This window comes from Lycium barbarum, chromosome 11 (assembly GCF_019175385.1).
Source record: "Lycium barbarum isolate Lr01 chromosome 11, ASM1917538v2, whole genome shotgun sequence".
Taxonomy (NCBI): domain Eukaryota; kingdom Viridiplantae; phylum Streptophyta; class Magnoliopsida; order Solanales; family Solanaceae; genus Lycium; species Lycium barbarum.
In genome coordinates this window covers 71,367,600-71,395,394 of record NC_083347.1, presented here as the reverse complement: position 1 = coordinate 71,395,394, position 27,795 = coordinate 71,367,600, and the positions used below count along the sequence as shown (strand labels likewise).

The following is a 27,795-nucleotide window of genomic DNA, read 5'->3' as shown; positions in this document are numbered from 1 at the left end:
CTCTAAATAGGTTGAGGCTGCAGCTTACAAGAAGATCAGAGAGAAAGAAGTAATTAATTTCATTTGGAATCAAGTAATATATCGGTTTAGTTGGATCTATTGGAGGAACACAAAGACCTCGCATATGTTCGGATGATGACTCAAAAGCAACAGATGGCGATATTATAATCGTTACACCAACCTAAGTCACTTCAAGCTCGGTGACTTGGTGCTATGGAAGGTCAGTCAAATTACTCCAGACGCGAATGCTGGAAAGCTAGGGCCAAACTAGGAAAGCCCATACAAGATGATTGGTATTATCGAAAAAGGCTCGTATAAACTCGAGGATGCAGAAGGAAAGGAAGTCCCAAGTAATTGGAATGTAAGTTTCCTCAAAAGATATTATGCTTAGCCGGGGAACTGTGGCGGATGGTGCTGTACTTTTTTTCTCTTCGTCTGATTTTTGTCCCGATTGGGTTTTTTTTCCGGCAAGGTTTTTAACAAAGCAGTACCGTTTGGTCATCATTAGATTTTCCCGGGGGCATTATTCAATGTCTAGAACCTCATTCCTTGCTTCCAAACATTGGGGGGCTACATATATTCTATATTATAGAAATGGATGGACGACCAAGGCTTCAGAATTTGTACTTTGTGCTAGACATGAGAAACCAACCAATTTTTGTTACCCTTTATATCCTCGTCGTTGGTATTATTCTCTTTTTGTGTCCAATGCCTTTTAGAGCCTGTTTGGATGGGCTTTGCTTTTTTTAAGCTAAGCCAAACGGGCCAACTTATTTTTTTGGGCTTATTTTAAGTACAAAATGGCTTATAAGCTGGGGGCAATTGGCGTGAATGCCCCTCTTTTGGGTTGGTCTTTAGATTTTGCCCCTCAAAATGGTGGTCGTTAATTATTGCCCTTCCGAGCAAAACCAACATAGTAAAAAGACATTACTATCCCTAACCGTTACATATAAAACACAAAAATCGTTATTCTCAAATCCTTTTATTGTTAACCCAGCCCAACTTCGTTCCCAAGCCAGATTTCTCAATTATTCAAATCGTTGTTTCAAGTCATATTTCTCCATTGATTTTGCTGTTACAACATCAGTAAAAGGTACAAATCTTAATTCAACTCAATTTAACGATTTTATTGAGTTTAGATTGTAAATATTTGAAAAAGATCATCTTCTACGACCTGATTATTAAGAAACAGATGACATACAGCTCAGATTGAACATTGCGCATGATAAAATTAATCAGCAAAATAGAATCGATTGGATTTAATGCTTTGTTTTGATTTTAATTACTTTATACCTTAATTAAATTAGTATACAATGCTTATTTACTTGAAATTGTAACTATAGTCAATTCAATTTAAATCAGGCAATGCTTATCGATTTAAACTTGAATTAAGGTAAACTGTGTGCAAATTTAGAACAAGTATGCCGGAGGAGGCAAAAGTTCAATTTACAAAAGAGTAGAGTATGCCATTAACGGCAATGTTCTGAACCAATTTCATAACAAGTATGCTGGAGAAGGCAAAAGTTCCGGTTTATATAGAAGTATAAATTAGTCCAGTTGCGTCAATCCTCTAATTGGAACAACTGTTGCAGGAATTTGACTTAAATTGGATGAAGGTAGAGGATGTTTTCATTTTTTTTTATTTTTTTTAACCAAAAACAGTTACTGCATTATCATCAACAAAACAAAAAGTGCTTATGCCAGAGGAGGCAAAAGTTCAATTTACAAAAGAGTAGAGTATGCCGTTAACGCCAATGTTCTGAACCAATTTCATAACAAGTATGCCAGAGAAAGCAAAAGTTCTGGTTTATGTAGAAGTATAAATTAGTCCAGTTGCGTCAATCTTCTAATTGGAACAACTGTTGCAGGCATTTGATTTAAATTGGATGAAGGTAGAGGAGGTTTTCATTTTTTTTTAACCAAAAACAGTTACTGCATTATCATCAGCAAAACAAAAAGTGCTTATACCGGAGGAGGAAAAAGTTCAATTTACAAAAGAGTAGAGTATGCCGTTAACGGCAATGTTCTGAACCAATTTCATAACAAGTATGCCGGAGAAGGCAAAAGTACAGTTTACAAAGTAGTAGAGTATGTCGTTACAGGCAAAGTTCTGAACAAACTTCTGAACAAGTATGTCGTAGAAGGCAATACTTCTGTTTAGAAGCCATTAAAGTAAAATTCTACAAACCTAAAGAAACTTACACTTCATTAACATACATTTAAATATATATATATATATATATATATATATATATATATATATATATGTCCACAAAACATAAACTCCTAACTTCATAAGTACCAAACTACCATCATCAGTTCTAATTTCATGTGTACCCATTCCAAATTGCCCCATCGTCAACTTGGCCAGTGTGCTTGAATAACCTCTGCCTTACAAATCGTAATTCTCTTCGCAAATCATCATTTTCTCTACTTAGAGCACCGTAAAGAGCCCTCAGAAAATCTATGTCTCTTTTGATATCAACAATTTCATGAGTAATTTGCAAATTTGCAATATTAGGATGGATTTGGTTATGAAGATGGGCATGTTCATGTGCTTGCCCATGGCCACCATTAACATTTACAATATGTTGATTTTGGTTCATTTTGTATGTGATTATATCTGGTTTTCAGAAGTAAAGTGTTTTTTTTTCCTTCTTCCAAAAGTTGTGTTGGTTTATATAGATGTATAAATTAGTCCATTTTAAATTGGAATAACTGTTGCATGGATTTGATTTAAAATTGGATAAAGACAGAGGAGGTTTTTCAGTTTCATGAAAATAACTGTTGCAATTTCATTGGAATAACTCTTGCAGAAACAGTTACTCCGTTTTTGAAGAATGCTGGTAGCGGCAGAACTTCTGTTTACAAAATGGTAGAGTATGCCGTTTCAGGCATAGTTCATGGCTTTACATAAAAAGCCTGCTGGGAGGGCAGAACTTAAATTTTCAAAACTAACAACTTAAATACATTTCATTTTAGTTTTTTCTCATGTGAATCTCTCTTTATGCAGGAAGTTTAACAAAAAAATGACACTAAGATGCATCTATGTAGCCTTCAACGGCAAATGGGACGCCGCCTACAATTATGTTAATCATGAAACCAAGCTAATACTTGTCAATGAAGGTGTAAATTTTCAACAATTCACTCAACAGATATTTACGGGGCATACACAAGATACTCAGCAAAAAGAGGCCAACATATGGTTTGACACCAGTGAGAAAACATCCAAAGGGATGCGTGTAACAAACGACATTGATCTTCACACTTGCTTGTACCTGCTCAACAACAATGACAACTTCAGAAATTCCCATTTCATATTAGAGTTCAATTCAGCTGATGCGGAGAACAACCCATTACAAGAACATCATAATGAATCTATCCTAATGATAGATGGACAAACCATAGAGGAAATTGACAGACAACTCTGCATTGCTTATGAAGAAGACATGTCTGAAGTTGGATTGGATGACGAACAACACAGCCCTATTGGACATAACCTTGGGATTCCACATGAGCAGAGCGAGATAGTAACTCCTAACCAGACACCTTAGCAGCTACAATGGCAACCACCAAACATTGAGCAAGTTGTAAACAATGACCTTTCTCAGCATCCAACTTCAATGAATGTTGTATCACTTACTCCGAGCATGACAGCTGAAGAGACACAAACACAGCCATGCAACAAAACAAAGACACTAAAGAGGAAGAGGATACAAAATGATACACAAATTTTGACACCTAGTGCATCGATTGATCAAATAGAAGTTGGCATTTTATTCAAAGACAAAGATACCGTGAAAAAGTGCATGAATAACATTGCAATTACTCGTCATCAACAGTACAAGGTAGAAAAGTCATGCACGCAACGGTATTACATCAGATGTGTTGACCCAACCTGCATTTGGCGTTTCCATAGTTCAAGGTTCAGAGGATCAGAACTTTTCAAAGTAGTTAACTTTGAAAAGAGACATAGTTGTTCAATAAATTTCATCACCTCTGACATGAGGAATGCAACTTCAAAAGTCATAGCGGAATATATTACAGACCTAGTACGCCATACACTACAAGAGATAACACCCAAATTTGTCATTGAAGAAATGAGAAGCAGATATGGCTTGCACATTGGTTACCACAAAGCATGGCGTTCCCTCCAACACGCTTATAATTTCATAAGAGGAAGCCCAGAAAATAACTACACACTTCTACCGCAATATCTTCACATGATGAAATTAAGAAATCCTAGAACAGTTGCTAACATCAAATGGACCGCTGACAATAAGTTTAAGTATGCTTTTTTCGCGTATGGAGCATCAATTGAGGGTTGGAAACACTGCAGACCAGTAATGATGGTGGATGCAACCTTCTTGAAATCAAAATACCGCGGTGTGCTCATGATAGCAGTAGCAAAAGATGGAAACAACAGCATATTTCCTCTCGCATTTGGTATTACAGACTCGGAGAATAATGAATCCTACAGGTGGTTCTTCAAACACGTGAAAAAGGTGTTTGGCACGGGCAAAGACCTATCAATTCTTTCCGATCGCCACTCATCAATTGCAACTGCAATCAAAGAACTGTATCCAGATACCCACCATGGAATATGCATCTACCACATGGAGAAGAACTTGCAGAAATATTTCCCATCCGAAGCGATCTTATCACTGTTCTACAATGCAGCAACTACGTACAAACAGGCAGAGTTTCGTACCTATATATCACAGATACAACAAATCGACCCAAAAGCTGTAGAATACATAGAACAAGAACCACCGGAAAGATGGGCACGTTCATTCCACACCAACAGGCATTACAACATGCTCATAACGAACAATGTCGAGACAATGAATTCTGTATTGAGGAAAGCAAGAGAGTTGCCAATAAAGGCATGTATTGATTACATCAAGAACAAGCTGCAAAATTGGTTTTACCAGAGAAAATTGGACGCAACAGAACCGTCCCATGACCTGACATGTTGGGCTGAAAAGATTCTGCTTGAAAAGATAAGTAGAGGCTTCACAATGAAAGTAAGTACATTTTACCAACACACACTTCAATATTAGTTTGGTGATGCATAGTTTAATTTTAACCAAACACAAAAGTTATGCTGGATAAAGGAAGAACTATGACCCTATTTTTATACTTTGTTCTGCCGGAAGGGGCAGACACTTATTTTAACTAGCATGGAATTATGCCGGTAATGGCATAACTATGACACTGTTTTTATGCTCACAATGAAAGTAAGTAAATTTTAGCAACACACACTTCAATCTTAGTTTTATGAGCAATGTATAGTTTAAAATTAACCAAACACAAAAGTTGTGTTGGACAAAGGAATAACTATGACCCTATTTTATACTTAGTTCTGCCAGAAGGGGCAGACTCTTATTTTCACTGCATAGGAAGTATGCCGGAAAGGGCATAACTCTCATATAATCTGAAAATTGCCACAAAAAATATCACTCATTTATATTGTCAATTTCCACAGGTAGAAAACATAACTCCCGTCAAATTTGTTGTGAAAGATGAAGGATATCAATACAATGTAGACCTGAAGAATATGACTTGAGAGTGCTTGGAGTTCCAAACTGACGAGTTACCGTGCACACATGCCATGGCAGTTATAGACAAAAGAAGTCTGCCAAAATCTACATACTGTGCGGACTGGTTCAAGAAACAAGCCTGCCAAGAGACATACAAAGGTGAAATACTATCAGTTGGAAATCAAGACTCATGGATTATTCCACAAAACATTATGGATATTAAAATAACGCCGCCTGATGTTAAAATAAGACCTGGAAGAAAACAAACAAAAAGATATCGCCCAAGAAGAGAATCGACAAAGTACACATACAGATGTGGTAGATGCAAGTTCTTTGGACACACTAGGGCAACCTGTAACCACAGTCCAACTCTCAATCCATATTCAAGAAGATACAGGAAGAGGAAATTGTCATCCTAACATCACACTCTTATACATGGTTTGTATGAATTTATCTTATGATTCTTGACGCATAATGCACACTCTGCCTGAAAGAAATGGCAAAACTTTGGTATTACTAAGACTGAGACTTCAAGCATCTTATCACTCATTTATTCTTCTGTCCATTCTTTCTTTTATTATTTTCTTTTATTAAGTTGTTATCTTCTTGTTGCTGATAATAAAAGACTATATAATAGCAACATATAAATGTCCCTACATGAAATCTACAATTCTCTACCATAAAACATTGAGGAAAAAGAAAAAAAATCATCAACTTTAATTATCCAGTTTTATAATTTATGCCTCCTGTGGCAGGTATAACAGTTTTTGCCGGGAAAACAAAATTGGTATCTCAAAGACTACATCCTGGTAAGTTTAATAGATGTATGCCTTGGGACATAACAATATTGTTTCTGTCTGATGTTTTCAAGTTTTACATTTATGCCGGAATCGGCAGGTCTTCCGCTTACAAAATAAATAAGTATGCCGTTAGGGGCATACTTATGTGCTTTGTTATTTATACAATATTTTAAAATGCTGAAAAATTGGATAAAACATTCAGCACAATACAATTAACACTAAGTAAAATATTTCATTCATTAATACTAAAATTTCATTCATACAAATTTTGGATTGGAAAAAAAAAACAACAACAACAACATAGACTAAAAATAAAATTCATTCATACTAAAATAACAATTATGGGGTCTCAACTAATCCCAATAAAATGCGTTCTGACAGGTGAAAAAAGTTAAAAGGTTTTGTCTTTGTTGCTAGTTGTGGCAAGTTCTCTGAACTTAATTTCTGCCGGAAAGGGTGGAACTTCTGTTCATAAAATGACAAACTATGCCGACCCGGGCAAACTCCTATTACATAACCACCATAAAGTTGTGATGCAAAGGGCATAACTTTGGTTTTCAACAAAATAACAGCTTTATGTCACAAATAATCCCCAATAAATGCATTTTGGCTGGTCAATAACTTCAAAGGGTTTGTCTTTGTTGCTGGTTTTGGCAACTTTTCTGAACTTAAATTATACCGGAATGAGCAGAACTTCTATTTACATAATGAGAAACTATGCCGACCCCGGTAAAATTCTATTACACAACCACCATGAAGTTGTGATGGAAAGGGCATAACTTGGATTTTCAACAAAATAACAGCTTTTATGAACAGAGAAGTTGAGATTAAAAATAAACACCATCAAATTACAAAGGGGCTTAAAGTTGAAATTTATAACACAAACAAACTATACAATCTTATAACATTTACAAAAAGCACAAGTGCGCACGAAAAAAAAGTTACATAGTGCAAAAATAACTAAAACAAACTATTTTTTTCCTTTCTTCACAGATCTAGCTCAACTAAAACAAACTATTTTTTTGCTTTCTTCACAGATCTTGCTCTCTTTTTCATCTCATACTCACACTCCATATCGTTATGCTCATGATAATCACTTGCAGCTGTATCTGGTGGCGTGTCATAACCCTTTTTCAGCTTATCTTTCCCATGACAAACCAAATTGATTGACCACTCTTTCATGTAGTCCATCAAACCAGAACCATCCCAATCAGCAGGATCTTCACCACTAATCAGCATATCAGCAAACTTGATCAAAAAACGACCATAATTATAATCTCTGAAAGTTATAAAAGAGAGATTTTTAGAACAACATAAAAGCAAAAACAATTAAAAAAAATCAACAAAAAACAATGGAAAAAGCTAAAAAAGATAAGAATGAAACGTACGATCCTTGCTTTGGACAGGCAGCCCAGGTATATGTCAGATTATTGAAGTTATTGTATGATGGCCTGAATAATTGAAAATCATTGACCATCAACAACTTAGGGATCATACCACAGTAGGCCTCGATAATGCGAACCAAACGATCATCATTATGATTGAGTGAGTTATAAACTACCAATTTACGCTCATCAATCATGAAAATAGCAAGTACATAGTGAGAAATTGCATTAGGATCATCAGATCCTGGGCGAATAGGAATTAATACCCTGTTGACATTCTCCCATGATATACCACAGTTTCCTCTTTGCCCATATACAATATTACTCAGCAAAAATGCATCATCACTGCCGCCAGCAAACCAGTGGTAATTAACTGGGTCTTGGTAGTATCTATTGATGTCAAATTGCACAAGCTGATCAAACATCATATCTACGGTTGTGTACTTAACAGCATTGGAAGCTAGAGGATGATACATCATTTTCTTCCTCAAATAATAGAGCATCACATCAATATGCTGTGTTAAGGGAAAAAAATAGTGATTCAGCAATAAAGAAAAAAAAAAGCAAGAAGCAATAACTAATAGAAAAATAAGAAAACAAAAAGTAAAAGACAATCACGAACCTCATCATTAAGCGCATAGACATCATGGTACAGCTCCAAAAAAAACATCCTATATTTTGGCTCAACATCACCCAACTTGTAAACTTCACTGAGTTGGTTCAACTTTCCAGGATACATTACCTCGTCTTCTTCCCTGATTAAAGAAAAGGGAACAAAAATTAGAAAAATACAAGCAGAAGTTTGGTTCACAGAAAGGAAATTTTATGAATAAGGTTTGCCGGAAGAGGCAAACCTTATGCTTGAAAAGGGAAAAGTATGCCGGAAGGGGCAAGATTTAGGTTTCAAAAAGTAAAAGTATGCCGGAGTGGGCAGAAAATAACTTTCCAAAAGAGATGAGTATGCCGGAGGAGGAAGAACATGAGTTTGCAATAAAATGTGAAAGTATCCCGGAAGGAGCAAGAGCTAAGTTTCAAAAAGTAAAAGTATATCGGTTTAGGCAGAAATATAACTTTGCGAAAAAAGGTAGTATGCCGGAGTAGGCAGAACAAAAGTTTGGAATAAAGGGGGGATTATGCCAGGAGGGGCAAAAATACAGAAATTGTACTTAAAAGACTGAAAAGAAAAAAACATAAACCCAAAAATAAGGAATAAAAATGCAAGAAAGCACACAATAACTAAAAACTTACCCAGTAGGTCGAAAGCTACGTGGTGGAAGATTTCGAGGATTGATAGTTTTTTTCCAAAAGGTCACGGCAAGTTTGCTTTTGAAGTAATGGAATGGGCACATCCTTCTGTACTGTTCATCCCAGTCACTTTCGTCCTTCCGTGACCCAAAAGGAAGATCATTTCGTCCAGAATATAGCATCCATCCGGGTGCCGGGGTATCACCCACTACTTTCCTTTTCCTCTGGCGCCTTGTCTTCAAGGAAGGTAGCACTTCCGCCACTTCAACAACAGGTTCTTCTTCAGCAATAGGAGGGGTTTGACTAACAGTACTCTCTTTGACAGCGGAAGAAGCGACATTTACAATATCTTCAAAGGACACATATCGAAAATTGTCCTCCATTCCTTGAGAGTTCTCACCCTTTCCATCAACAACAGCGGACTCCCTTGGAGTACTGACTTGAACCGGGTCTGCATTGGCCGGTTCGCTCCTTAATGGCTCAACCGCATTAATAGGCTCGGGCAGGTCTGTATTGCCTGGGTCGCTCCTCAATGGCTCAACCGCATTAATAGGCTCAGGCATAACACCAATATGATGAACAACAGCGCGTTCATCACCCTCGTTAGAAACTTGAGCTTCAGGTGTTTCACGTCTTATATGCTCAAGATTTTCAAGTGTTGTTTGCTCAAGATTTTGAGCCATATCTCCTTTTAGTGGAGATACAATGGATTCTTCACAATTGGCGTCACCAAACTGTTCACCGCCCAATTGTTCCTCCACAACAACCTACATAAAGTAACAAATTAAAAAACACAACATCCGTCATCAAAGCAAAAATATTAAAATAAAAAATTAACAAATTCTACAAGTGGTAAAAGATTAAAAATTATGTCGAAACAAGCAAAAATTAGGTTCACAAAAAGGAAAATTTACGAACAAGTTTCGAAAAATATGCCGGAAGGGGAAAACCTTATGCTTGAAAAAGGAAAAAGTATGCCGGAAGGGGCAAGATTTAAGTTTCAAAAAGTAAAAGTATGCCGGAGTGGGCAGAAAATAACTTTCCAAAAGAGATGAGTATGCCGGAGAAGGAAGAACATGAGTTTGCATATAAAATGTGAAAGTATGCCGGAAGGGGCAAGAGCTAAGTTCAAAAACTAAAAGTATGCCAATGTAGGCAGAAATATAACTTTGCGAAAAAAGGTAGTATGCCGGAGTAGACAGAGTGCAATAAAAGGGTTGATTATGCCGGGAGGAGCAACACTATCATTTGCATAAGCAAAACAGAAAAGAGCAAACAAAGTGTTAAAAACAACAAAGTATAAATGTAAATTTACCAAAGGCAATTCAGCCTCAACATTTCCAGTTGCATTTCCTTCAGCTTAAGATACAATGGATTCATCATCATGAGGCGACACCAACGTATCACCCTCTTCTATCCTATCATCTCTGGCAGGAGATAAATCTCGTTCGAGATGATCAAAAACCACCACAGCATCATCTTGAATTTGCTTAAGATTTTCAGGCATATGTCCTTTCGGTGGAGATACGTTGGATTCTTCACGATTTGCGTCACCAAACTGTTCACTGGCAAATTGTTCCTCCACAACAACCTACATAAAGTAACAAATTAAGAAACACAACATCCATCATCGAAGCAAAAATATTAAAATAAAAAATTAACAAATTCTGAAAGTGGTAAAAGATTGAAAATTATGTCGAAACAAGCAGAAGTTAGATTCACAAAAAGGAAAATTTATGAACAAGTTTTGAAAAATATGCCGCAAGGGGCAAACCTTATGCTTGAAAAAGGGAAAAGTATGCCGGAAGGGGCAAGATTTAAGTTTCAAAAAGTAAAAGTATGCCGGAGTGGGCAGAAAATAACTTTCCAAAAGAGATGAGTATGCCAGAGGAGGCAGAACATGAGTTTGCATATAAAATGTGAAAGTATGCCTGAAGGGGCAAGAGCTAAGTTTCAAAAAGTAAAAGTATGCCAGTGTAGGTAGAAATATAACTTTGCGAAAAAGGTAGTATGCCGGAGTAGGCAGAACATGAGTTGCAATAAAAAAGGGGATTATACCAGGACGGGCAAAACTATCATTTGCATATAGGAAAACAAAAAAGAGCAAACAAAGTGTCAATTACCAGAAAAGTGTGCCAGGCAACTTAGATTTAGAAAACAACAAAGTATAAATGTAAAATTACCGAAGGCAATTCAGCCTCAACATTTTCGGTTGCATTTAGAGATTCAACTTGTTCAACATCTATCTCCATGGGACATGTCACATTTTCTTGGCCTTCTCCAAAAACATCTTCAAATGCCACATTTAGAGAAGCATTTGCATCTTGTAATGTTTTGCGTAATTTTCTTCTCTTGTAAAACTGGATTTTGCCTCCCAACTCTGTCTCATCAACGGTTTTTTCACTAGAACCGGCTTGCACATCTTCCATCTGAATTTCTTGATTACTTTCAGCCTCAACATTAGACAAATCATCATTGTTACCCCCCTCATCTCCGGTGGCAGTTTCAGATTCCCAAAATTCTTGTTCAAGATCAACAATATATTCCCCAACATCAGACTGCACCGATCTTCTTCATTGCCCAACGGAAGATTGCTCAACATTTTTACGAGACATGGCTTGTTTAGTTTTCCTTTTAGCAGCAGCACTTTTACGAACAGATCTTCTACTCTTGCGCCTACCCTTTTCAACATGACAAGGAGAATCAACATGTCGACGAACATTTTCTGCATCAGAAGCAGTTTGGGATTCAAAATTTAACCCTGCTTTTTGCAAAGCAGAAATCAGCTGATCCATCCGGGCCTTCTCCTTCTGTTGATTATTCAAAATCCTATCCAATTTAACATCACAAACATTTTCCAGGAACTGTGAAAATAAACAAATACAGCAAAGTGTTAAACTCAAGAGAAAAAAAAAGGAACAAAACTTTTACAGGAAAAACAGAGAGGACCCATGAGAAATACCTCAATGCGACGCTCTAGAGAAGAGCTTTCAGTGGATTTGCCAGCAATATTGGCATCTTCAGATTCACTTCCATCACGACTTGAATTGTCCGGAGATTCATCAACCACCCCTTTACCTCGCTATTGAAATCAAATCCATACAACAATAAAATAAATAATGACATCAAAACAAAAAAAGAAAAACCACATTAAAAGTTGACACGAAAAGTAAAAGGCAATAAACACCATTACCTTTCCACTCGTGTACTCTTCGGATACAAGCAATTTTTTCACATCATTGAAATGTGGAGATTTATTGCTGACATACGACAACATCAGAGCTTCACGACAATTGCCAATAATATCAACATATTGTTTGCGATAGTCATTGAACCTAGACCAAACCCAAACACTAAAGCCAAAAACAAAACCAACAACACCATAATCAATGTTATGTCTGTTTATCCCTTGCTTATATATTGATTTGAAACACCTCAGGAGTTCGGAAAAACACAAAGACCCCTAGTTAAACTGCTCAAACAATTCACTGTCCTCTATGTACACAATATGCTGCCACAATATCTTTTTATCAATTCTACCGCCCAATAAAACACGACCAAGAATGTATACCTTTGCTAGCATCACCGCATCAAGGTCATCTTCAAAATCTACATTTTCAGAACTCATCACATTCTTCAAATCCCTCATTTCCAAATTCCTTTTACCATCTTCAACACCAAAATATCTTCTCAAAAGACGACTGCCATTGGTTTTGTTATATTTAGCATAGAAAGATCTAGGAGGTTCAGTAATTGATAACCCAGTGACTCTCTTAAATGATTGGTCTGTAAATATCACAAGTTTATCTTGTATATTAAAATGCATTTCATTTGTTTCATAACACTGAACTTCCGACAACAACATAAAATTCACCAAGATACCCGACATTTTTATATTATGTAATTTCATAAATTTCCCAAAAGGACGATTCTACAAAATTACCAACTGTTCTTTTGTAAGAAATTTCTCAACAAATTTAACAAACTTTTCATCCCCTGGCCATACAGCACTGATGCGTGTGTTCGTCCACTCTTCCGGAGGAATATAATAGTCAGCAACTTGTCCAAATTGTCGTCTCATGATTTAGCACACTGACATGAGCAAAAACATAAAATTCAATCAGGAAAAAAAAGGAAAAAAAAACACATAAAAAACATTACCAACAAAAATACATTACCACAATGCATTACCAAAAACGTAAAAGGAAAAAACAATAGAAAACCCTATTCAAATAAAATACAAACACAAACAATTGAAGGAAATAACTTATCAACAAGTAATAAAATAGTAACTAATAACTTACAGATGAAATTTAAACCCACTAAGAGAAATCAATGAATGATAAAGATGATATAGGAAACGTGACAAAGCAACTGCCTTCTTCAGCTTTAAAGTGAACAAACGAAAATAAAAAGTAAATTACAGGAAGAGCGGGCAAATATATATTGAACAAAAAAAAAAAATTAAAAATGCACACGTGCTAACCACGTAACAAAACTTATGCCGAAAGCGGCATAATGTAAGTGTGTTAGGAATAAAAGTTTGCCGTTGTAGGCATAACTGTGTGGCTTTATATAGAAGTTCAAATTAGTCCATTTTAAATTGGAATAACTGTTGAAACGATTGGATTTCAATTGAATGAGGATACAGGGAGTTTTGCAGCTTTTTCTAAAAAAAAAAAAAACAGTTAGTAAAATTTGAATTGAAGTAACTATTGCAATTATTGACAAAAATACAAAGAGTTTTTCGATTTTTTCTTTTTTCTTTTTTTTTAAAAAGAATTAATATGTTTTCAATTGGAAGTAAATTTAGCAATACCTATTAGAGATATTGGGAATAAGAGTCACTTTTGCATTATCTTTTTTTTATTTCTAGCGAAGAAAAAAACTGTTACTACGAATTTAGAAGTATGCCGGAAGGGGCATAATTCCTGTTCCCAACGGGTAAACTTATGCTAGAGGCGGCAAGATTAAAATTGTTGATTTTTTTTTAAACCAAAAACAGTTACTCAAATTTAAATTGGAGTAACTGTCGCAACTATTGACAAAAATACAAAGAATTTTTCAGTTTTCTTTCCATTTTTTTTTTTAAAAACAAAATAATTAATACATTAATTGGAAGTAATTGTCGCACTTATTCGAGATGTTTTGGAACAAGAGTCACTTTTTAATTATCTTTTTTTATTTTTAGGAAAAACAGTTACTTCCATCTTAGAAGTATGCCGGAAGGGGCAGAACATCTATTCACAAAATGGCAAAAGTATGCCGGTTCAGACAGACTACAGAACACAGTTTGAAAAAGTGAAACTTCATTATATGTACAGAAATGAAAGACCAATTTACATATACATCATTCGAAAAAGGGAGAAACACAATAACATAACACTTGCCGTAAATAACAACAAAAAAATCAATTCACTTTCCTAACTCTTCTGCAGTACAGTATATATCTTCAACAGTTGAACTCAACCGTTTCTCAACAGGAGTACTGCTTGGTGTAAGCAAATACCAATTAGGATAACCATCATCTTCTTTGTTTCCATCTTCGCATCTCGGACGTTTTCTACTACCATCATCTTCTTTGTTTCCATCTTCGCATCTCGGACGTTTTCTACTATCTTCAACAGCAGCTGCTGCTTCATTTACATTTTGTGATGCTTCATTAGAAGAAAACACATAATCTCCGCATTGAAAAGCATTATTAATTGCAACAATTTCTTTAACGCGGTCTTCATTTTCTTTCACAAATTCCTTTTCAAACTGAGAAAGAGTTTGAGTTTTATCAGACAGTTGACTTGATGAAGAAACAGCAGCATCACAGAGCATATCGAGCATGGGAGACGTCTCATTTTTTGTAGACAAGCTTTACAAAGCATATTCTCCTCTTTTCCAAGATGTGCATCTAACTTCACCGATGTGCATCTAACTTCACCTCATCATTCACTGAATAACCCAAATCAGGTTGTCTTTTACCAAATGCACAAGCTTTACAAGATTTGTTTTCGCTATGCAGTCGAACTAAACTTTCAACACAATGCATCACATAATCAAATTTACTTTCCAAACTGTCAAGTCTACTTTCTAAACAAGTTCTTTTAGCACTTTTAGAAGCTGCTACATATGACTTTGTTTCATCATGTACACGAACTAAGCTATCCACAGCATTAATCGCGCCAACAAAATTTTTATCCAATTCTTTGAAACGGCTATCCAAAGACTACAAAAAAATGAAAAAAAACAAAAAGAAGAAAAGAAAATGAGAATAAACAAAAACAACGAATGCAGCATGCAAAGTATACATATCATATTAACAAACTCAAAAATAAAAAAATAAAAAGCCATACCTTTACTTGATTGACAATTGTAGATCGTTCATCATCAAGTTGCTTCTTCACACTAGACAAAACACCCTGTATAACAGATCAATAAAACAACACATTAATTTTGATGTCACTAAATTAATGTTGAACAAGTATGCCAGAACCGGCAGAATTGAAGTCTGAAAATGAAAACAGTTTGCCGGTAGGGGCAGAATTCGAATATGAAAGGAGAAATGTATGCCGGAAGGGGCAGATTTTAAGTTTGCAAAACCAAAAAATATGCCTCAAGGGGCATAAAATTTCATTTCCAAAACCAAAACAGAGAAGGCTGCAAAATGTGTTACCTACTAAAATTAGTCTCAAAATGAGAACAGTATGCCGGTAGGGGCAGAACTGAAAATATGAAAGGAGAAATGTATGCCGGAAGGGGCAGATCTACATTTGCAAAACCAAAAAGTATGCCTCAAGGGGCATAAACTTTAATTTCCATAACCAAAACAGAAAAGACTACAAAAATGTCTCCTACTAAAATACTATACCACAAGGCCTCTAACTCAGAATTCAGTTAAACAACCAAAAACACAAAAAGCAAAGTACAACTTACATCAACTATCTGAGAAGCAACTTCAGATGGCAAAACCGCACGGGAAGAACAAGGGCCTGAATAATCAGGAAATTTAAGTGCAACTGGATAATCCAGCATCTCTTGTTCCGTACCAACAACAACAGCATGGACAATAAATTTCTTGAATCTCTATAACACAATATAAACACATCAATTTAGACAAAAACACAAAAAATAACAAGAGGGAAAAAGAACCAAGAAAAAGAAGCATCAACAAAAGGGAAACACATACTTTTTCAGCATGGAAGAAATTATCAGTAATAACTTTATAATCAACTTGCTTTGAAGGACCCCAAGACAACATACGAGGAGACTTCAGACCATGAAAACTTGAAAACCCTCGAAAGATAGGGAAAACCTCCAACAGCCACACATTTAAAGCGTAAAGGAAACCACTAATCATATAACGTGCAGATGGCATGCTCTTGAAATTCTTCACACAACCACGAATCGACCGTACCAACCAATTAAAACTAAGAGAACCCCAAGGATAAGACACCCGAAGACTGTCATCATCAATTATCTTCATTAGATGACCTTTAACAACACATTTCTCGTTACGACCCAACAAAACCCTCTCCATTATATAGACCTCAGCAAGTCTAACAGGATAACTAGATCTTTCCCAAAAACCACCAGTACGATTACTTGACTTGATCTGTAAGAAACTCTTGAGATCACACAACCTTATTCTATCCTGATTTGGAAAATAAAGTCTCAACAATCTATTTGGTCTGCTAGACACAACACTAAAATCGCCAACACAAGAATCCAACCCAGTAATAAGACGGAAAGACTCGGAATCAAATACACACACGCGATCAAAAATCTTAAACTTTAACGCACTATCATTACTAGATGAAAGTTACAATAAGATCAAGCAATGGAAAATACTATCACTCAGGCGGACATCAACCAAATCCATAAACTGTCCAAACACACCCTTTTTCAACAACTCCAATTGAGAGACACTCAAAAAGGACAAAATCAAACTCCGAAAATGAAAATCACCACTCCACAGCCACCTCCTTCAACCCAGTGTTCAAACTTAACCAAGGGATGTTCCTCCTATAAAAGAAAAATTAATGTCAACAGAAACTAAGAGTTTACATAAGAAACAACCAAAAATGAGAATGAAAATAATTAACATATACCATAATAAAAAATCAGCCCCTAGACTGGTACACAAATACCTGCATAATAGAAGAAAGAACCAAAACACATAAGATTGCATAAAAAGCCAACATTATTAATAAAACAACACAAAAACACATAAAGATTTCATAAAAACCAAAATTATTAACAAGACAACACCAAACAATCAAGACACACATAAAATTAACTTAATTCATGAAGTTATGCCAGAACAGGCATAACTTTATGCCGGAACCGGCATAACTTCAGTTTCAAAAACCAAGAAATCTGCCGGACCCGGCATATGTTGCCTCAGACAAACACATTCTTCACAAAACCCAGATTATTAAACAAAAACAACAGCAACAACATAAAACAACTGTTCACAGGCAAAACTTCAAAGATTCAACAAAGAGAAAACCAAAACGCATATCAAGATCAACTAAAACATATTACGACATTCATGATACGACATTCAAAAAACCAGAATATATACATGGGGACGAAACTAAAGTTCAAAAAACCATACAGACACTGTAACAAAAACACTATAATTTTAAATAAACAAGGATCAATTAAATATAAAAAAAACGACGAAGACAAAGATATCAATTCAACAAACAACAATTTAACATAAAACAAATATTGAAACGAGCAAAAGATCCAAATTTGTACCTAAATTTTAGAACAGATAAGACAGACACAAAACAGAGGAGGAACGAAGAAGCAAAAAAAGAAAAGAAAAGGGCAAATGACGAAATAGAAAGGGTTTTAATGGGATAAGAGTAATTTCGTCAAAAAACATTCATTAAACAGGCGGCAGGGGAAAAAATTAAAGAAGGCATAAATCAGGGGCAAAATATAAAGACCAGCCCAAAATAAGGGCACTCCGCGCAAAAAAAAAAGTAAGCTGGTCAGCCAAACACTCAAAAATGCTGAAAACAGCTTATAAGTTGTTTTCAGCAACTTATAAGCTAAGCCAAACTGGCTCTTACACCTGTCCAGTGCCCTTTTAATTAGTATACCACATGTGCTGCACATTACACTTCCACTTTAGACACAGAGATACCTTTATTCTCCAGTTTGACCATCCCATCGCTTCAGCCTCTCGTCTTCTTCTCAACTTTCTTCCGCTCTTCTTGCAGTACTTGTTTAGGGGCAGAGAAGATGGACGGCGCTCAAGGCATGGAATCTGAGAAGATCTGCAGCCCTTTGTTCATTTCTTCTTAACCTGTTTCATTTATTTATCTGTTGCTTCTTCATTTATTCACTGGTAAGCACTCCAATTTTGTTGTTTTCCTAATATATGTTTGTACTTTCTTCTTATTTTTTTATGAAATTTTCTCCCTATTTCTTGTCCATCCTCGACATGCATGTTCTGTTTTGTTTGTTTTTTTCTTTCCTTTCCTTCTTAGGAAGTTGGATCTGAAACAGCGAGGTGTTTACCCCAAATTTGGATAATCAATTAATTTTGTTGGTGAGGTATAGGATATGTGACTTTATCTTGAGTTTATGTGATGGAGAAAAGAAATATGTGACTATGCCACAAGGAGCAATTGGTGACCAATGATTTGTTCTAGACTCGTGTATCAACTAGCAAATAAGTGTTGTTTGATTCAAAAAAGCGTAAGAGATAAAGCACAGAAAATATGGGCCGAAATCTGATACGAGAGAGATTTTTATATATAGTTTGCTATTACAAAGAGTTTTTTTGGTATGAGGAGCCAACCCCCTAAAAGGAGGACAATGCCCCTTATTTATAGTGTTGCCCCATGGGCTTCCTACAACATAAAAAATAATAGAATAAAGAAAAGGTTCTGAGTTGGATTAGGTTGGGTTAGGTTGGCTGTACGATCTGACACCCGTACGGTTAGCAGTTGAGCATGGCAAGACATTATCGACTCGTGGCAGACGCGCAACGGATCTCCCGGACCAACGGCCTCAATCATCCGGACTAACGGCCACGTCCAACCCGGCCATGGAGAAAACCGGACCAAATGGTGCCCTACCTTAGTTTCGGCCTAGGCGTTCCTCCGGTTCAAAACGAAAGTCTCCGTACACGTTCCTGTGCCTCTCTCCCCTCGGTTCCTCGTCTCACCGGTTTAACGTTTATCCGGTTTTTACCGTATACAGATAGTCCCCACACTTTCCGGACCGAAGTTTTATCGGAGTAGCAGGAAGTGGATGAATCAAGAAACCGGTAATTCTATTCGACCGTAGTCATTTCTTCCTTTTGGCGGGAACGGTTGCGTCACGTTCCCCCTTTATCGGCCACGTGTCTTCCCCCGGATGGTCCGCCCTGACAACCGCCACACGCACGTCGTTTAAAGTCACTCCTCATTAATTATGGGGACACGTGGCGCTCCCCAATTGGCTGGGGAACCGTAACCGCCACAGTCCCATGCCTATATAAGGCTCTTTCACCTCTTCATCCAAACATTTTCGAACTCTTATATTCCTCTTCCCTCTTCTGAAGCTTTTCACTTCTCCTCTTACAACTCGTATTGCCTGTCGATTTGCTGCTTATATTTACGCAAAAAAGGAATGATCTTTACCAATTCCTTCACCAGTCATTCTCGTGTGCTGCTGCTTCTTGTTTGAGTGTTGCTCCGTTCTTTTGCTTTTGCCACTCTTGAACTCTTTGGCTGCTCCCTGTACTCTTTCACCTTCCTTTCCGAATCCACTCAACTTCTTCTTCTCATATTTCAAAATGTCTGAAACCACTTCCCATGATATTCTCTCGGTTTCATCCCAAGGAACCGAGCCTGCATCTCCGGCCAAAGCAAAGAGCTCCTTCGAGCCTACAGCCTCAGGCATTATAGCCAAAACCAATTTCAACAAAGACTTAGAGGTTGAAAAACCTTCCTCCGTATCCGACAGAGGGTATGATGTGAGACGATACCCCTCCTCCATTACCGAGGATAGACTTGACCTTGTCCGGTCTGACCGCGGATGGGACAATCGCCCGGTCCGCGTTTTTGCCCACGGGCCCGATGAGTCAGTCACTGACCATCGGGAGGGATTTTTGTATGTCTACAGTTACCCCTTCACCCTCAAGCTCGACCCTCCGATCGACCCGATCATCCTAGACATGTGTCGGACTTATGACGTAACCTTGGCCCAGATTGGTCCGATTGTTTGGAGTGTCGTGGCATGCCTGCGACTTTTGGCCAACAATGCCGGGAAGGAACTCACGCTGGCTCACTTGATACGCCTCTATTCCCCGAGGTTGTTCCGGGGTGGCGTAATAAAACTTGCCAAGTGTAGCCGGAATCCATTTTTCTCAAAAATGGACGAGGACAGAGATAGGGGTTGGTTGGAACGATATGTCCGGGTGAGGACCGAGGACATCATTCCGGCAGATTACATGCCTTTTCCGGAGAAGTGGAACAACAAGCGTAAGTCTGAACCCTTAAGTGATTGCTTTTGTACGTTTCGTCAAATTTTGATCCCACTTTCTCACCATTTTTCTTATTCATATCAGCCAATGGGTATATTCCTCCGGTAGTCCGGAACCTGAGCGAATGGGTCACTGCACTTCTCAGCCAACATGTTCACGATAACCGGATATGGGGCCACCTATCACGTGGCCGATGGGTCGCCCAGAACCATGGTAATACTTTGCTTTTATTCGTGTTTATTGCATCTTTCGCTACCCGCACGCGTCTTTGATTTTCAGGTTTGCCCAAGGGCTCGGTGGATCCCAGACCGGAGTCGGCAGCCGAACCCACAACATCGGCAGCCGAGTTTGACTCGGCGGGTGCGTCTCGTGCCCTTGCCGCTGCTGCTGCCGCCAAAAGGAAAAGGCCCTCGTATAAAGGGCAACAGTCGAAGAAGAGGGCGAGGAGCGTCACTCGAACCTTACGGGATGAAACAAAGGCCGACATCATTGTTCAGAGAGTCGATGCCGATGCTCCCGTGGCTCCTATCCCGGAGGAGGCTGTCGCCGTTCCACCCCTTCCTTCTGCTGGTGAAGGACGTTTGGTTCCGGTTTCTCACACAGGTGCGGAAGAAATTCTTTCCCCGGTTCCTCTAAGGTCGATTGACTTCGTCGACATTTCAGGTGAAACTTCTTCCGAGGAAGCTCCCCTGCAAAGGACAAGAAGGCCTGGGGAGGCGGCCGCTGCTGAAGTCGGTCAAAGGTCCGAGCAGGCCCCGGAGATCGAAGTCCCCATTGACGTCGATCATACGCCCGAGAACGAGCCTGATGCAGCTACGGAGCCCCTGAGCTTTGCTGAAGATACTGAGGCTGCAACAAGTTCCTCCATTCTGGCTCCGAGGCCTGATGAGTTTGACGATATGTTCTCGGGCACCCCTCCCGCTACCGGCGAAACTGTGGGATTCGGGCATCTCCCTATCCCTCAGGCCACGAGGTCGGCCAGCCGGTCCTCTGAATCTGGGGCCAGGGACAGCTTGGTGCGTATTTTCCCGGCCCCAAGCGTGGAGCCGAGGAGAACAAAATCGGTCGTGGTCACCGTCCCCGAGGACTGCAGTTTCCTTTCTCACTCGGTGGGCGTGGCGAGCTATCTGAGGCCTCTTGTCTCAGATTCGGACAAGCGGAAGATGACCGGGGTCTCTTGGCAATGCCTCATTAACGAAGGTATGCATGCGGGCAACCGGGTAAGTTTTGTAACCGTCTCTGTACATCTTTACTGAGAATTTTAACCTTGTTTCAAGTTTTTAACTTGCTTTCTTTTGCAGAGTGTGGTGCTCGTCAATGAAGCCTTCGTCCGCGCCCAACAAGAGATGGACGATCTTAAGGGCCAACTGGATGCCCAGGGCCGGGAAACGGAGAAATATGTGCACCTTCTTCGGGAGAAGGAGGAGGAGTTGAACCGAGCAGTCGCTCTTTCCAATCTTCGGCCCGAGCTTGATGCAGCGAAGGCTGAGAATCGTCAGCTGGGGAGTGAACTGGCCGCGATGGCCGAATACAATCGGAGCCTCGAAGTTGAGAAGATCGGCCTTAGCCGGGATAATGCTCAAATTTCCTCGAGGCTTGGCGAGCTTGAAACCACCTTCTCCCAACTCCTGGAGGAGCTGGATTTGGTGAAGTCGGATGCTGCGAGCTTGGCCGAGAGGAATCGGCTGCTCGAATCTGAGAGTGCCCGGTATCAAGAGCGTGCAAGGGTGTTCGAAGAGAAAGCGGAGAGCAGGGCCCGGATGTGTGATGATCTGAAGAACGAGCTTAAGGTAACGGCTGATGCAAATGACACTCTCCAGGCCGAGCTTCAATCGGCCATCCAAATGCAGAATGTTCTTGGAGAGGCTCGGGATGCTCTAGCGGTGAAGTTAGCCCAGGCCGAGGCTGATTTGGACGAAGCTTGGAAGTCGTCGAGGCTCAGGCTACTATTGTTGCTAAGTACGAGAAATGGAAATCTCGGAGGATCACTCTCGAGCATGGCTTTACTGATCTTCCGTCCCTTATTGCTGAGGCTCAGAGGGTCGAGGGAGAGGCTAAGGATGCTCTCGGTTCTGACTCCGATGACTCTGAGCGGACAGTGTCCGAACGCTCTGGCTCCAGCCATTCTGGGTAGATTATGGCTTGTACTTGGCTTTTATCTTTATTTTTTTCCTTTGTAGGACTTTGGTTTTTTGATGTAAAAACACCCCTTGTATAAATGAAAAATGCATCTCTCTTGTTTCTTCGTTTAAATGTTCGCTGTTATTTTTGCCCGAATCGTTGGTCCGTTTTAAGGACAAGCTAACTCGTAGTTATTAGTTCGCTGTGCCCGTAGGACTTACCTAGTGCTTTGTGAATTCAGACACCCCCGAACCACGATAGGCATTTCCTTAGGGTCGGTATTTTTCAGCAATTTGTTAGAGCCGGTATTCCTTCGGGCACCCGAATCTCAGCCTTGGCTGAATTTTGACGTAACAGTCCCCGTTTGGGGAGGTTAGAAAATTTTGGCTCGGATCGTTGTGACCTCATTGCCTTAGTCGAATTTTTTAACGATTTTGGCTCGGTTCGCTATGACCTTATCGCCTTTGTCGAATTTCGACCATAGTGCCCGGTATAGGGTATGTGAATGAATTAGTGCCGAAATACGGAGGTTATCACCGAGGTAAAGTCTTTTAACAGGAAGATAACCGAGATATTGCCATCAAAACTTTCGATAATTTTGCATTGCAAAGTGTTTGTATACATGAGAATTTTGTTTCCTTCTGCTTTTGCCGTAGCAAGTACTTAACGGATAATTCATTTTGATCGTTTGGTCCTTACACCGAAACCTATAGCAGAAGGTTCGGCTTTCTTTTTGCCATAGCAAACACTCGGTGGACACGATTCATTTTGATCTTTTGGTCCTTACATCGGAACCTAACATTTTTGGCCCGGTGTTATTTGTTGAGGGCGACCTCCGGAGTCGGTATGATAGTCCCCTAGCTCTTGGCCGAGCTGTAAGATCGGGTGAGTGCTATTAATTCCCCACTCGTTGGGTGTGACCCCGAGATTCCGGACGTTTGTCCTTTATATTTGTCAAGTAACACGTTGTACTTGTTGCCTCATTACAAACCTTGTAGGAAAACCCATTTTAGGACAAAACTGTACTAAGGAAAAGAGTGCAACACGTGTTTTCAGATTTTGATTCTTTTCTTTGCCTGGTACTCGGTTTCCTGCAAAAAAGAAAGGTCAAAATAGAGAAACATGGGGTATTATTACCTCAGCAGTAGTATCTTTTCAGATGAGCCACATTCCAGTTATTGCGCAGCTGCTGCCCGTCCATGGACTCCAGCTGGTATGATCCTTTACCTGTTACCTCGGTTATCTTGTAAAGTCCTTCCCAGTTCGGACCCAGTTTACCCTCGTTGGGATTCTTAGTGTTCAAGGTTACTTTTCGGAGCACCAAGTCCCCTACTTGGAAATGATGAAAATTGGCTCTCTGATTATAGTACCTTTCCACCCTTTGTTTCTGGGTTGCGATATGGACCAACGCGTTTTCGCGAAGCTCGTCCGTGAGGTCGAGTCTTACGGCCATGGCCTCCTCGTTTGACTCCTCGGTCGTATAGCGGAGCCGGAGGGTCGGTTCACCAACTTCCACGGGGATAAGAGCTTCAGCCCCGTAGACCAACGAGAAAGGAGTCTCCCCAGTGCTCGATTTCGATGTGGTTCTGTAAGCCCACAATACCTCCGGTAATATTTCTCTCCAATGATGCTTTGATGCTTCAAGTCTCTTCCTCAGGTTTTGGATTATTGTCTTGTTCATGGATTCAGCCTGTCCGTTTACACACGGGTGATACGGAGTTGATACAATTTTCTTGATCTTCAACCCTCCGAGAAATCTGTTGACTTTGCCACCCACGAACTGGGGCCCGTTATCGCAAGTTACCTCAGTGGGGATGCCGAAACGACAGATGACGTGATCCCATATGAAGTCAATGACCTCCTTTTCTCTGATTTTTTCAAAGGCCTGCACTTCAACCCATTTGGAGAAATAATCAGTCATAAACAAAATAAAACGGGTTTTACCTGGTGCCCATGGTAATGGACCGACGATGTCCATTCCCCACTTCATGAAAGGCCAAGGTGACACCACCGAATGCAATAATTCCCCAGGCTGGTGAATCATCGGAGCATGTCTCTGACATCCGTCGCATTTACGGACGAAGTTCTTTGAGTCTTCCTCCATCTGGTTCCAGTAATAACCGGCCCTGATAATTTTTTGGACCAGAGCATCGGCGCCGGAGTGATTGCCGCAGGTTCCTTCGTGCACCTCTCTCATCACATACTCCGTCTCTCCGGGCACTTGGCCAGTGGTCCGAAGAAAGACCGTCGATACAATTGGCCGTCTACCAAACAAAAACGCGCAGCTTTGGTCCTCAATGACCGTGACTCTTTCGGGTCATTCGGGAGCTTCCCATCACGCAAGTAGTCGATGTACTTGTTGCGCCAATTCCAAGTTAAACCCATTGTGTTTATTTCGGCGTGTCCGTTTTCTATCGCCGTGTTTAACAAGTGCACTGTCGTGCCGGGGTTGATTTCCTCCCCTTCGACCGAGGATCCCAAATTTGCTAATGCATCGGCTTCGCTATTCTGCTCCCTCGGTATGTGCTGTATGGTCCATTCTTTAAATCGATGTAGTATCACCTGGATCTTTTCAAGATACCTCTGCATCCGCTCATTCTTGACCTCGAAGACGCCGTTCCCCTGGTTTACGACCAAAAGCGAATCGCACTTTGCCTCGATTATTTCGGCCCCCATACCTCGGGCCAGTTCCAAACCTGTAATCATAGCCTCATACTAGGCTTCATTGTTATCCAATTGAGCAGTTCTAATGGACTGTCGAACGGCATCCCCGGCCGGGGTTCTAAGGACGATCCCTAGCCCGGAACCTTTGAGGTTCGAGGCCCCGCCCGTATGTAGAGACCAAATGCCCGAGGCCTTTCCCGAGGTCAGCAGAAGCTCTTTCTCGACCTCGGGGACCATGGCCGGGGTAAAATCTGCCACGAAATTGGCCAAGATCTGGGATTTGATGGCCGTTCGAGGTTTGTACTCGATATCATACCCGCTAATTTCTACAGCCCATTTAGTTAATCTACCCGATAATTCCGGTTTATGCATGATGTTTTCCAGGGGGTAAGTGGTTACTACACATACTAGATGGCATTGAAAGTACGGCTTGAGCTTTCTGGAAGCGCTTACCAATGCTAATGCCAATTTTTCCAAATGGGGATAACGGGTTTCCGCATCCCCCAAATTTCTACTCACGTAATAGATATGGAATTGTGTACTTGATTCTTCTCGGACTAAAACACCACTCACCGCTACTTCGGAGATAGCAAGGTAGAGAAAAAGTCGCTCGTCCGCTTTTGGCGTGTGCAACAGCGGTGGGCTGGACAGGTATCTTTTCAACTCTTGTAAAGCCTTTTGACACTCCGGTGTCCAAACGAAATCGTTCTTCTTCCTCAGTAAGGAGAAGAAGCGGTGGCTCTTGTCCGAAGATCTTGATATGAAACGGCTTAGCGCCGCTATCCTTCCGGTGAGCCTCTGCACTCCTTTGACGTTGCTCACTACTTCGATATCCTCGATGGCCTTGATCTTGTCCGGGTTGATTTCGATCCCCTGGTTCGACACCATGAAGCCCAAAAATTTGCCGGACCGGACGCCGAAGGTGCATTTTTCCGGGTTAAGCTTCATGTTATACTTGCGGAGCACATCGAAGGTTTCCTGCAAATGCTTTAAATGGTCCTCTGTTTCCAGGGACTTAACAACCATGTCGTCAATATAAACTTCTATTGTTTTTCCTATTTGTTCTTCGAACATCCCATTAACTAGGCGTTGGTACGTTGCACCGGCATTTTTTAGGCCAAAAGGCATGACATTATAACAGTAAGTCCCTTATCGGGTAATGAAGGATGTTTTCTCTTGATCTTCCGGGTGCATCCGAATTTGGTTATACCCGGAGTAAGCGTCGAGGAAACTTAACATCTCATGTCCGGCCGTAGTATCGATCATTCTGTCGATGTGAGGCAACGGAAATGAATAATTCGGGCATGCTTTATTTAAATCTTTGTAATCAACACACATTCAAAATTTATTACCTTTCTTGGGCACCACTACCACATTAGCCAGCCAATCCGGGTACTTTACCTCCCGGATAGAACCTATTTTTAGAAGCTTTGTTACCTCATCTTTTACGAAGGCGTGTTTTGCTTCTGCCATGGGCCTTCTCTTCTGCTTCACCGGGGGAAACTTCCCGTCCAAGCTAAGCTTGTGAGCTGCTACTTCTGGTGATATACCTGTCATATCTATATGGGACCATGCGAAGCAATCTGCGTTAGCTCGAAGGAATTTAATTAACTTGTTCCTGAGCTCCGGGGTTAGCCCCGTGCCCAGGTATACCTTTTTGTCCGGTAGATACTCGAACAGGATGATCTGCTCCAGCTCTTCTACAGTTGACTTGGTCGCATCCGAGTCATCCGGCATGACGAACGATCTAAGTACCTCGAAATCATCCTCTACATGCCCCGGATCCGACCCGGTGTGCTTTAATTGCTATTTGGTGTCCTCTCCTCCAGTTACATCTTCTTTCTTCTGATCCGATTCTTTGGGCCGAGGTGCTGCTTCTTCTACTGCGAACATCTCTCTTGCAGCGGGCTGTTCACCTCGGATGGTTTTTATCCCTTCCGGGGTGGGGAACTTCAGCAGCTGATGTAGTGTTGAGGGCACGGCCCTCATGCTATGTATCCAGGGTCTGCCCAGTAGTGTGTTATACTTCATGTCCCCTTCAATCACGTAGAACACCGTTTGTTGAATGGTGCCATCGATGTTCACAGGCAATGAGATCTCCCCCTTTGTGGTTTCACTTGCCATGTTGAACCCGCTGAGTACCCGGGCTGCCGGTACGATCTGATCGAGCAGCCCTAGCTGTTCGACCACCCTCCACCGGATGATGTTGGCCGAGCTACCTGGGTCAATCAAAATACGTTTAACCTTAGTTTTAAAGATAAGTACAGAGATTACCAATGCATCATTGTGCGGTTGAATGATGCCCTCAGGTAAATAATCCCGGCTGCGCTTCTCGCGAACAATAGAGACCTTGACCCGTTTCATTACGGGCCCTCGAGGTTCATCGGTGCCCCCAACTATCATATTGATTGTATGTTGGGGTTCTTCTGGCTCGGTCCTTCGATGGGCCTCCCTTTCCTTGTAGTGACTTTTGGCCCGTTCACTCAGCAGCTCTCGGAGATGGCCATTCTTCAGTAACCGGGCTACCTCCTCTCTCAACTGGCGACAATCCTCGGTTC

At 40.2% G+C, this 27,795-nt stretch overlaps 2 protein-coding genes and 1 long non-coding RNA gene across 3 annotated transcripts in view; 2 read left to right on the top strand and 1 right to left on the bottom strand.

Moving 5' to 3' along the window:
- Nucleotides 1–3,650: 3,650 nt before the first annotated feature.
- Nucleotides 3,651–6,304, top strand: LOC132619895 (uncharacterized). The gene is made up of 2 exons (XM_060334654.1): nt 3,651–5,027; nt 6,299–6,304. The coding sequence occupies exons 1-2, from the start codon at nt 3,651–3,653 to the stop codon at nt 6,302–6,304; spliced, it is 1,383 nt and encodes a 460-aa protein (XP_060190637.1).
- Nucleotides 6,305–15,743: 9,439 nt separating this feature from the next.
- Nucleotides 15,744–17,107, bottom strand: LOC132619272 (uncharacterized). Its single transcript, XM_060334220.1, has 3 exons — nt 17,073–17,107; nt 16,151–16,986; nt 15,744–16,047 (listed from the first exon to the last, which is right to left on the bottom strand). The coding sequence occupies exons 2-3, from the start codon at nt 16,499–16,501 to the stop codon at nt 15,859–15,861; spliced, it is 540 nt and encodes a 179-aa protein (XP_060190203.1). The 5' UTR covers nt 16,502–16,986; nt 17,073–17,107; the 3' UTR covers nt 15,744–15,858.
- Nucleotides 17,108–18,048: 941 nt separating this feature from the next.
- The window catches only part of LOC132620294 (uncharacterized), a 14,632-nt gene continuing 4,885 nt past the window's right edge, over nt 18,049–27,795 (top strand). The window contains exon 1 of the long non-coding RNA XR_009574757.1: nt 18,049–18,490. This is a non-coding gene — a long non-coding RNA (uncharacterized LOC132620294). The remainder of the gene's footprint in view (nt 18,491–27,795) is intronic.